Consider the following 13,135-nt stretch of genomic DNA (forward strand, 5'->3'; position numbering starts at 1 on the left):
CCTTTTTAAGGCTCGATCTTTTAACAACCATGGGTGGAAATCCACGCAATTTTGACCCTGGTCAGTCGATGTGGGCAGCGCCTGAGCTAGTACCCCTATCTGTTAATTTCCACACCTCATCCAAAGAGATGTCTTTCGGCCACGACAAATTTAACGAATTGTTTGCTGCGTTTTGTTTTGTCTGCTGCCAGGATCGAACTCACTGCTCCCATCTGTCCAATAGGGACTGCGCCACCGGTGCACTGATGTGTTTATGATAAAATGTAATATAATAAGTTAATATCATGCAAGTACTTTATAATATGAGAAAGGAACTAAGCTTTTGTCGTTAAATATGTAATCCTGATTAATATTAAAGATCAAAAGGAGTACTAATAAAAGAGAATAATATAATTAAGAGATAGAAAACAAATATTACTGAAAAATACCATATGTAAATTCTGTTTCAATTTTTATCCAACAGAAGATATTTCGAATTTTTTTTTTTTTTTTTTTTTTTTTTTTTTTTTTTTTTTTTTTTTTTTTTTTTTGAATTTTGGATCCTATCTAGGTATTTTTCAGACCATTAAAAGTGGTAAGATATTAATTTTCTTTTTATTATGCATAAAAGCAAAAAAAAAATTTCTTATCAGGGGTGAATGTATTCAGGGTGTACCCCTTGGCCTTGGACTTGGATATGAGTTTGGCCGAAGTACCTGCCCGCGAATGCGGGCACCTCACTTCTTCCTCTGACTTCTGGCCCTAGGGCAATTGAGACTAGTGGCTTTAGTTCAGGGGAAAGTATTAGCAGTTTACTAACATAGGTTAGCTATCTATAATGTTATTTACTGGGAAGGTCTCTAGAATCATTAGCATGAAAAATACAATAAATTGAAAAGATATGTACAAAATTATTTACAGGATTTGAAAATAGGGAAAATAAAATATCATATATTTACAATATTTACATATTAACATTATTTATATAACATGATGTTTGTATTATTTAGAGTGAACCTCTGTTATAACGATGACCCGATAGTCCCCCGAAATTCCGGGTTTTTTATATCATCCCTCAGGTCTAGAAACTATGAGCAAGGCGTGTCATTTTTTCGTGTACCTCCGCATATCTCAAGATTATAGATTGGCGGACTTCTGCGAATCAAAACTAATAATCCAACAAAAATTTCACCTAAAATTTAAACCTTGAAACCTTCTCTAAATCACGTTATCAAAACTTTTTTATAAACGTGATACACCAATTTGATTTGTCGGATTTTCACCGTTTTTAATATTTGAAACTACGTCGGAATCCACTAATATCGGGATTCATATTCTCGCGATTTTAATATCAAGCATTGATTTTCATTTTTGCCTGATTTAAAAGTTACTTATTGTACATCGTATTCACGTGATTTAAAAATAAAATATAGTAATTTTTATTTACACGTGAGTTTAAAATCCAATGTCACGATTCGTATTTACATGATTTGAAAATCCAATATCGCGATTTGTATTTTCCCATTCTTAAAATCCAATATCGCGATTCATATTCGCGTGATTTTAAAATTTAATATCGCGGTTCTTCTAAGAACTAAGTTTTTTTCTTAAACAAGTTACAATAAAGGTGTGATATCTCTCATTGGTAGGTAATTTAACTATAAATCTTTGTTCAAAAAGTTATATTTAAATATGAATAGTATTTAAATTAATATCTTTGCTATCGAGTTTTTGCGCTTAAAATTTTCTATTTTTTTTCATTTGTTTTGTGTCGTAATCACCTCTGTTAAATGCAGATCTTTCTTTTTTAAATATGAATAAAATATCCATTTTTCTTTAACATAAACAATTAATAAAAAAGATACTAAACACCTTTGTCTGTTTTCGTAATTTATAATATCATCTGCATTAATTAATAGCAAAAGTTACATTTTCAAAGATCGCTTTCGCTCATAAAAATCCGATTATTAGATAAAAAGTTTATTCTAAGTTAAAAAGAACACATATACCTACCTTCTTCTTTGTCTTTCAGGCAACATTCTTCATAATCTTTACTTTTAAGATCACTGGATGAAGAAAATTCTTCAGAAATGCTTCTAGCTGTAAAACAGAAACATAATTTAAATGAGTACTAAACCCATTGAAGCCTAGGGACCCTTTATGGAAGCCGATTCTGAAAAGACAGCATTATCACAGGAATAATTTTTAGACACAAAATTATAAATTCATTATTTTTGAACATTAATTTCTCTTAGGTTTTATAAGTGACATAATGCATTAATAAATTACAGGATAATGATAATGATCCAATGTGCAATAATTTTTACAGTATTAATTACAATAAAATCATTAAATCACTCTATTTAAATAAATATTACGATATAATATTTTACGTTATATATGAATTTTACGGGAAAATGTTTTTTTACTGATAATGCACCCTAAGTGCCAGTATTTTAAACCGTACTTTGATTTTATAGTATACGACATTTTCAATAATAAATATTTGATATTTGAGATTAATAAAAAAAATTCCAGCAATATATTTTACTCTTCCTAAAACTAACACTTATTATTTACTTTTTCAAAAAAAATTAACTTTTTTTAAATTTAAGTATGGTTTTTATTTAATTTCCATAACTTTTACAGTAGAATATTAGTTCAATGGTACATCGATGCATAAAAAGTAGAATTTGTCGGTTTCAACTTAATTCTTTCAACAAAAAAAGAGGTTTCATTAGATTTTTGATGCAACTATTATAATATTTAAGACATTTGAATCGTTGAATTGAAACATAGTATTAAAAACTTTTCTGATATAAATCACTATTAAATTATTTAAGTTTTAAATATTTAAAAATCTCAATTTTATATGCTTTTTTAAGAAACCTGAGTTTGTAGTTCCCAATATTTTCTTAAAATTTTGTTTACTAACGTTTTTTATTATAAAATTTTTTTATCGTAATTATTATTATATATTAGAAAATAAGGAAAGAATTATGTAAAAATTAGAGCCAATTTAAGTAAGCAAATAAAACCGAAGGTTTTGACAACAGGACACTAACTGCAGTTTGTAGCGAAAATATTTTATTGAACTAAAAGGTGTTATTAAAAGCATTAAATTCTTCCTCCATAAATTAGTTAATTTTATAAACCAATAAAGATGTTTAATGAGCCGATCTTAATGCTTTAAGATTATTAAATGAGTTGTTTCGAAGAGCTTGACTTTATGAATGCTATTTAAGTTAAAAATAACTTTTTGCGAGCACTGATTCTCGACCTTTTATAAATCAACTTCTTTAAACCGGTAAAAAAGTATGTAATGATAGCATTTAGTACAATAATAAAACACATGTTTTCTTTTAAAATTTCAGTAACGAAATGCACAAAATAACAATAAAGCACACTTAAGCAAACATTGCGCTGTATTTTATGCTGCAAAATAAATAAAATTTAGAACACAGAGTTTGCATGTAAGTTTACACAGAAATATATATTGGACAGAAAATACAAAGATTTTTTATAAACAATTCGCTACTGTTATTCTCAGTGATACAGAAAATGATGTCAAAGTAGCTTATTTGTTATCAATGCATCAAATTATTATAAAAGCTACAGTTAAATTGTATAAAATGGTACATTTTAGTATTTTAATTATTTGAAAGGAATAGGATCCTTTACCATGAGAGCAAATATTTATAACAGAAATGTTATATGATGCTTTAAATACACTCTATAACAAAAAAATCGACACACCAAGAAGGAATTGTCCGGTTGAAACGAAAATTGGTGGATAGGAAGACAATGTACAGAATAGTAAATGATTAAAATTTCAGAACAATTGAATAATTTATTGCAGAGTTACAGTAACAAGTTCAATAAGGTGTTGACCCGCCTCTAGCCTGGATGCAAGCTGCCACACGGAGTGACATAGACCGATAAAGCTCCCGGATGGTCTCTTGTGGTATTTCCGGCCAAATTCGATCCAATTGTCGAACGAGGTCATCAACATTCCGTGCCAGATGCAATCGCCTTCCCATCATATCCCAAATATGTTCGATGGGAGAGAGATCTGGTGATCTGGCAGGCCAAGGAAGAGTTTGACAAGCTTGCAGACAGCAACATTGCCTGCTTGCAGACAGCAACATTGCCTTTGGCATTGCCCGCTGAAAAACCAGCCCAGGGCACTGCAAAAGGAACGGAAGCAAAACAGGTCTTAGGATGTCGTCGACGTACCGCTGTGCAGTAAGTGTACCTCTAATGACGACCAAGGGGGTCCGGCTGTCAAAGGAAATGGCACCCCAGACCATAATGCCTTGTTGAGGGCTGTTGTGGCGTGCAATAGTGAAGGCAGGATTCCCCCTCTGTCCTGTGCGTCTCCAAACACGTCTTTGATGATCGTCAGGACACAGTTGGAAGCGAGATTCGTCGTTAAAGACTATACGTCCCCGGTCGGCATCATTCTAGCCTGATCGAGCGTCGATTTTGCGCGTCTTAGTTCGTTCTTGGTGCGTTAATGTTTTTGTAATAGAGTGTAGTTAAAAGTAAATTTAACTAAACAGAGTGTGAATACAGGGTGTCTCAGAATTATTCGGACAAATTTTAGATGATGTAGGGGACATCACAAGGACTCAGAATTACATAGCAACCCATGTCTCGGAAGCATCATGGAAAAGTAGTATGACAAAGATTGAGATAATCTGAAATATTTACTGGGCAAAGATATTGCATATGCTAGGGTAGATAATATGGGAAAATGTCACAAAAATGTTCAAAGCTTTCACCAGTGCTAGCGATACATGTGTTACACCGTCGGGCCATGGATTTTATTTAATATTTTAATACAGTCGTTGAACAACCGACCTAATTTTTAAGTTTACGACTACTGGTGTTCAACTCAGTAGCCTTGTAATTTTGAACCCAATACAGTACACAAGGGAACTCCTGGATCAAATATTGGGAGAAATTTACCTTCGTGGAGGACTTTTTGATAGAACTAACCCTCAATTGCGTTACATGGAGAGCAAGACCAAGAGAACCTTCCACGGTTATCCTGACGGTATAGAGACTCTAATCCAGGATCCGTCTTCCACTGAGGATATTTCACGTCAGCACTGTGGTTGGTGCAAGACGGATGCGGCCAGTCATCGCAGGGATTCGAGCCTGGTTCACGTCATTGGAAGACGAATGCTCTATTCCCTGAATCATCGAAGCTCGTGGATTGGCGGATTCGCTCAAATACTCCTGGATTTTGTTGGGTATTGCAGCACAGATGGTTCTTTCGGAATTCCCAGGTGTTGCGTAATCAGCACTTTTCAGTGCACTCTAAAGACAGAAATCCATGTTGTTTAAATCAGGAGAACGTGGTGGCTACGGTCCACCGCACCTAATACATTGATGACTAAGTACCTAATTCAAATGTTCATGAATCCTTCAAACCACGAACGGAATGTTATGAATGTCCTTTGTGGGCGATGGCAGCTCAAATGACTGCCGCAATATAGATCTGTTTCCTCTGATGCTTTTGTGATCAACATTCCGTGGCTGCTAACGAAGACGATTCTGAACACACACGGTGCGCCTTAACCAAAGTTAAATAAAATGCTCTTACACCTAGAAAATTTGAAGAGATTTTGAATTTACAATGTTAACAGATATTAAAAATCAAAAAATCAAGATCATCTGTGGGGAGATTTTTAAAAAAATCCACTTTGAACATTTTTGCGCACGATTTTGAAATATCTCGCGTTGTTTTATATCAATAGAAAGGAAAGAAATGATATAATAATTATTTTTCAGTTGTAATTCTATTAAACTTTTATTATTTAAACATTTTACTGCTGATAAAATATGAAAATGTAACATAATTTAATTATAATTACATCAATTTAAACATGTGAAGCATTGTATCTACAAACAGCGCTCGAAAGGTGTTTAGAATAACCGGGGTGATCTGCAGCAACCTTATTAATTTCCCAGGAAGACTTTAAGAAATCAAAATGTACGGACTCCATCGCCTGCTCCCAAAAAAATGCTAATCCTTCACCGTTTTTGTCACAGAACTGTTCAATGTGAAAAAAAACTGCATGAAACTTTGGTGTAACGCTGACACCTAAGTCCATGTAGCTCTTTTTGAAAGCTTCTATACATGCTTTGTAGTTTTGGTCAAGATTATTTCCGAAGCAAGCAGAAACCACTTTTTTGAAGTCGTCAAATACTTTAACGTACTTCAGTATTGCTAGATTTTTAAACTGGCAGGCATGCAAAACACTTTATCCAAAAGTGTTTTGCATGCATTTTCTTTAAACCCAGAACATCCTCGTCTGATTTCATGCTGAACGTGACAAGCTTTTGTCCATGTCAGCGATTCATTTTCACATTCTTTCAACATATGCGTGAAAACAGTGTTAACAACACCAAGCATAAGGTGTAATTCTGCCGGTGGAATAATGTCTAGGAATGTTTTTCCTCCAACAGTTGCAATTAGAGGTGGATGAATGCAATTGAAATAATCTTTCGCTTTGTTTTTTGAACCTTTTCCTTCAGTCAGCCAACTTGTATAATACGATGAAACATTTTCGGAGGATCTCAATCCACCACAGCTGCTTAGCTCATCTTTCTTGGCATAACAATAAGTGCATGGATATGCGCTGCTGTGCGACATTATACCTGCTAAGACATGCGCTAACCTCAAATCGGTTGCAATTGTGCCGTGGAAACGACTTATATTCAACGTTGAAATGAGTTGATCCACATTCTTATAATTTTCTTGTGCAATCGAAATGGCTACTAGAATGAATAGTCGTTTAACTCCAGAATCCTTAAATTTCCTTGCAGCTATCCCCTCATCATACTTAGCACGCTTACCGCTGCACTCGAAGTCCAACTCATTTGATTGTACAGAAAGACATATTTTTAACAATCTACCTCCTCCATCAATACCCATTTTTAAGTGAACATCCAGTACATCTCGTTTATTTTTCACATACTGAACAAAAGCAGGAACATCTTTGCAGTAAACTCCAAGCGCAGGAGCATCCGAGACTTCATCGCCTTTTATACAAACGAAAGGAAATTCCTTAAAATCAAAATAATCGTCGACAGAATGAGCTGTGATATTAAGTTTTGTTTTTTATCCTGGTTCAATTGCTTTTCTACTTCGTGTACACACACGAATGGGAGCTGCCATTTTTAAAGTCACAGTGCTTGTGCTAATTTCACAATGCTTGTGTCGCTAAAGTCGATTTAAGTTTTTATTACTTTTGTTTTTTAAGTAGTGGTTCATTGACTATAATTAGCAATTAAAAAACTTTTAATAATTATAAACTTTATTATAAACGGTTATTATAAATATTTAGTACAAATATGTCATTTTTTTCTTCCATTTATAAGTATAAAATGATGCTAACATTTTTGAAATATCGTACTTCGTGAGCAAAAATGTTCAAAGTGGATTTTTTTTTAAATCTCTTTACAGATTATTTTAATTTTTCGATTTTTATTATCAAAGAACATTGTAAATTCAGAATCTCTTCTAATTTTCAAGGTGTAAGAGCATTTAATTTAATTTTAGTTAAGGCGCACCGTGCACAGGTTGCTATGCATATCTGAATTCTTGTGAGGAATTTAAAGTTTGGGTAATTATCCTGAAACACCTTGCAATTTGTTTTTATTTATACCTGAAGAAGTGTTTCAATTTCATTTTGCCAATTTAAAGTATTTGTTAAAATTTCAAATTATGGAACAGGAAAGAAAAGATTTGATTATTTATCATTTTTCAAGCAGAGTAGTTTATAATCACACTTACACAAAATAACATGTATTCTCACTTTTATTTTTTGTAGTTCTTGTTTATTATGACTAAATATAAGTTTTTAAAAGAAAACCTGTGCGAAAATTTAATTCTGGTTCCAACTTAAAACTAATTTTTTGCTATCGAAGTAATTTTTTTATTATGTAATGTTTCATACACATTCCCAAACTTAAAAAAAAACTTTAGTATTTCTTTGATATCTGTACTTAGGTAGAATATACAACAATTTAAAAATTATACTTACAAATAATTTACAGCTATTGTAATGAGTACTTTTAATCATTGAAAGTTCTTTACAATTACTTAAAAATTATTGATTGCAATAAATTAATTAAGATATGCGTTACCACAAGCAAAATATTTTTATAATCAAATTTAAGTTTTATTTTTGGTAATCAAAATAAAGTTAAAGGGGTTTATATTATTTACTTAATTATATAATTATTTTACATACAAAACCAATATCTTTCAATAGAAAAACTGGTTAAAAATTATTGCGAATCATATATTTAATTGGTAATAATATCATTACAGCATTAATATATCATTTTTTGAAATATTTGCAGTGCTTGAATTCACTCTTCATTCATTTCTTTATAAAAACATGCTTTTGGTTTCTGTCCTAATTTATACTATTGATCTAGCTCAAATTAGATAATAAAAGATTCAATTCTTTTCCATGAAATAATTTCTGTTGAGCTACTTGTATTTAACTAGTAAAAAATCGTGAAAAAAAATATTGGAGCTATTTACTTAAATACGATTAATTATAAGTAAAATAAATTCTCTAAAAACTGTAAAAATATTAATCACGTTATAACGATAGTAAAATTATTTTACCAAACTATAATATTAAAATTGTATTATATTCTGCTTAATCATTTTAAAAAAGTATAGTTCAGATAATAGTGATCTTATTCATTACTTTGCCATAGGAAGCATTTAAGAGAAATTTAAAGTTTTGTGTAGGAATACGTTTACAAGAATATTTTATTATATGTGTACAGCGGTGTGTTAATTTACCAATATCCTGCACCATATTCCAGCAGTAAATTTCCTTACAATGAAATCCAAACGAATTCGTTCTTTTTTAGCACAATATTTGATTTTTTAATGAACAAACAATATTCTATATTTATATTTCATCAACTTAATATCAATAATACTTAATTTTTTTTCAGCACAAACTTATCATTTGAGATCAAACTGACAACCAAGGAAGCGATAGGTGGGCAATAATATTTTACGTAAAGTATAAAAATTTGAGCATGAAGTAATTTTATCAGCATTCTGTTCTATATTCTATTCAAAACTTTTTTGTATACGCATAGTTAAAATTATATTAATCTTAAATTTGTAAAATACTTATTCTGACTCGGCAAAATTTTAGAATTTACAATGAAACTAATGTTTTGCGTTGGAGTATATAATTTTTTACACTAAGTTTAAAGATTATCTGCGATATACATTACTTTTGCAGAAAATAGAAAACTCCCTAACAAATTGACTCTTTTAACACAATATTTGTTTGTTCACTGAAATATATAATAATAGAAGGGCTACTGCTTAAATAAGACAGAACATGCGTGATAGTTTCAGAAATATTGTTGAGACAAAAACACCATCATTTAGGTAATAAAGGAGGTTAAGAATATAGCGAATTAACTAGCACGCATGAGAGCATTTATATTGAATGTAAAGCTATGCTACTTACGGAGTAGTCCGATTCTTTATGGCAGAAGTTGATTTCCTCGTTCCTTTACTCAGGCATAATGATGAAGAGATACTTGAAATCGAAATTCTAGGATTACTTTTAAGTATTCAATCAAGAGCAGCAATGGATTCATTGGTGATCACTGACCCATCCTTTTTGAAGAGTTTAAAATTGGCATCCACCCTTCATGAATTTGCTTACAGTCATTCGTTCCAAGCTGTGTTCAATGTAAACAGTCAATATTTTGACAATAAAGGCTGGTTCACTCTCATCTTTTGGCTCATATAGTTGCGCTTTGTTTAGTTCTTGATGCATCCATCTTTAAAACGACTTTGCATTCTGTTCAAATGCTATTATGTTTTCAATTATATGCAATTTCCTACCTTTCATAATCCTTAATGGTGGTGCCACTATCGTTACTATAAATTTGACTCGCGTCCTTTTTTTGTTTGAGCAATACTTATATATTCAGATTAAATCTAAACTAAAATTATAACTTTCTGTAAAGGCAAAGTTACTATTTAAAAGGAAACTAATAATCTAAGAAGCAACATGTAGGCAGTAATATTTTGTGCAAAATATTAAAGCAAGTACCAGTTTATAGATTTTTTTGCCCTGTGCTGTTCTCTACACAGCTACATTTCGTGATAAATGTCTAACAAAACAATATTGTTTTGCTTAGGGGCGTGCAACAACAAATTCGGCGCTGACTGTCGTCCTTAGTTATAAAATACACTCTATAACAAAAAAATCGACGCACCGAGAAGCAATCATCCTATCGCTTCTTGGTACCAGATTACAGTGATGCATGGCTCGATCAGGCTGGAATGATGCCGACTGGGGACGTATAGTCTTTAGCGACGAATCCCGCTTCCAACTGTGTCCTGACGATCATCGAAGACGTGTTTGAAGACGCACAGGGCAGAGAGGGGATTATGCCTTCACTATTGCACGCCACACCGGCCCTCAACAAGGCATTATGGTCTGGGGTGCCATTTCCTTTGACAGCCGGACCCCTTTGGGCGTCATTAGAGGTACACTTACTGCACAGCGGTACGTCGACGACATCCTAAGACTTGTTTTGCTACCGTTCCTTTTGCAGCGCCCTGGGCTGGTTTTTCAGCAGGATAATGCCAGACCACATGCGGCACGTGTTGCTATGAGCTGTCTGCAAGCTTGTCAAACTCTTCCTTGGCCTGCCAGATCACCAGATCTCTCTCCCATCGAGCATGTCAGGGATATGATGGGAAGGCGATTGCATCTGACACCGGATGTTGATGACCTCGTTCGACAATTGGATCGAATTTGGCAGGAAATACCTCAAGAGACCATTCAAGAGCTTTATCGGTCTGTGCCACGCCGTGTGGCAGCTTGTATCCAGGCTAGAGGCGGGTCAACACCTTATTGATTTTGTTACTGTAACTCTGCAATAAATAATTCAATTATTCTGAAATTCTAATCATTTACTATTCTGTACATTGTCTTCCTATCCACCAATTTTCGTTTGAATCGGACAACTTCTTCTTGGTGCGTCGATTTTTTTGTTATAGAGTGTAGTTCTTCTTGTTGTACCAATCCAAACATTTAACACCACATGTATAACTAATATTCTAAAACACAATATACATATATATGCAAAATAAAACTGATTATCATGCTGAGGATAAACTGATGCAGAGCATCTTAAGGGAAGAAGGGGAAGAAAAAGAAGCTAATAAAAGAATGTCTTACAGTGATGATAATAGAGCGGAGACTCACGTGAAATTGTATCTCTTCGTTTCATCTGTCCCCCTATAATTGTTTCAAGGGGGACATCTGTCCTGGGAATACTGACGCAAGCTGGAGGCAGCATAATGCTTTCCAGACATCCGAAAGTACATTCGGATGCGAGGCTTTTATAGCAAGACGGATGAGCCTGCAAGGGACAAATTTAATCTCTAAAATATGAAAAGAAATTAAGTTCAAAACATGCTTTGATGACAGTTTTTATTTTATTTTATAACCGTTGTTGAACAGCTGACCCTATTTTGGGTTTACGACTGCTAATGTTCAACTCCGTTTATATTCTCTTAAAAGAACTTCCGTAGATGATAAATCTGATGTCGACTGTCAAATATTCTGTATATGAATTCTGTATATTCTGTACGGTGAATGGGTGCACCCTATAAAACGGGTGTGACGTATGGGTGTGGCAGAAATCAAATTCTTCGCCATAGATGGCGCTACTGGAAAACAGAACAATCGCACCTCCCCTGCCTTATTGGCCAAAGACAACAACAACAAGAACTTATTAGACTATCCGGCTATATGACATTTTAAGGAATTTTTGTAAATGAGCGATACCTACTATGAGTACTGGAGAAATAGGTGTTTTGCAGCCTATCAAATATGACAAGTGCCGGAGAAAATCGTTGATTATGTTAATTTTTTACTCTCAAGAGTTGGTCTCGAGCAATATATATATACATATATATATAGTGAAGGCAGAATATATATATATATATATATATATATATATATATATATATATATATATATATATATATATATATATATATATATATATATATATATATATATATATATATATATATATATATATATATATATATATATATATATATATATATATATATATATATATATATATATATATATATATATATTTGAAACACATGCTGATGCGAAGTAGAAACGAAAAAGAATGTATGTTGAAGCTGTTAAAGGGTTATTTTTTTCTTGCCTTTTTTAAATATTCACTTGTAAAAATACAACATAAATTCCTCCTTAATATATGGAAGCTGCTGTAACAAGTTTTTCATTTCCGCCCTTTTTTTTTCTCGTCGTGCCTTAGCGTTTGATGCTAAGCTAGAATTTTTCTAGGGTTGTTTATGAACTATTTATCGCCAAGTCACTTAGCCGGTTCTTCCATACAATTAATGCTCAAAGAATGTCACTTAGCCTTTTGTTCCACTGAGCATCGTTGGAATGAGCAGATTTAGCAATATAAATAAATGTTATATGTTTAACTAAAACTAAAATAAAAACTTTCCCCGATAAACTCTAATTTTTTTTTTTTTAAATGTTACTTTGCCGGTTCTTCCCCTAAGCTCTGCAATTGACAAAGCTTTTAAAAATCTAAGCTTTTAAACCATTTAATTCTTTGTATCAAATTTTTTAAAGCGATTGATTATTGGTTCCATCTACTAATATTTTGATTGTTTGGTAAAATGATTTTTGGATAGCGAAAAATAAATAAATAACAATATGTTAATTTCAACGGGCTAAAATGGTGTTTTTAATCCAGCAAAGATATTTTATACACTTTAACGATTGCAAAAGAGATAATGTGCAGATATTCTAAGAAATTTGCAGATTATCTGGGTAGAGAAATGAAACAAATTTTTTGTCTCTTTAACAGATTACCCTAGTTATTATGCACATTTCCCCAACAATCTTAATTACATCTCTTTATTTGAAACTGCATTAATGAAGAATGAAATATACAAAGTGTGAAAGACATTTATGATTTTTTCAAACTGTAAACTAGGTTTAGATTTCAGATTTTAATCATTTTTTTCGCATTTCCATTACGACAGCTTTAAACTAATCATACTGTTTGTTTTAAC

At 32.3% G+C, this 13,135-nt stretch overlaps 1 protein-coding gene across 4 annotated transcripts in view; it reads right to left on the reverse strand.

Moving 5' to 3' along the window:
* The window catches only part of LOC107452310 (diacylglycerol kinase theta), a 97,883-nt gene that overhangs the window by 45,306 nt on the left and 39,442 nt on the right, over window positions 1–13,135 (reverse strand). For 2 of the 4 annotated variants that reach the window (XM_087165939.1, XM_087165940.1), the window contains exons 6-7: window positions 11,238–11,421; window positions 1,993–2,079 (exon numbers count right to left, since the gene is read on the reverse strand). In XM_087165939.1, the coding sequence (XP_087022065.1) occupies window positions 1,993–2,079; window positions 11,238–11,421 (271 nt within the window). The remainder of the gene's footprint in view (window positions 1–1,992; window positions 2,080–11,237; window positions 11,422–13,135) is intronic. The other 2 variants (XM_087165941.1, XM_087165942.1) reach the window with 1 other exon arrangement.

Source organism: Parasteatoda tepidariorum, chromosome 6, assembly GCF_982258835.1.
Source record: "Parasteatoda tepidariorum strain Cologne lab strain chromosome 6, Ptep-v5.0, whole genome shotgun sequence".
Classification (NCBI taxonomy): domain Eukaryota; kingdom Metazoa; phylum Arthropoda; class Arachnida; order Araneae; family Theridiidae; genus Parasteatoda; species Parasteatoda tepidariorum.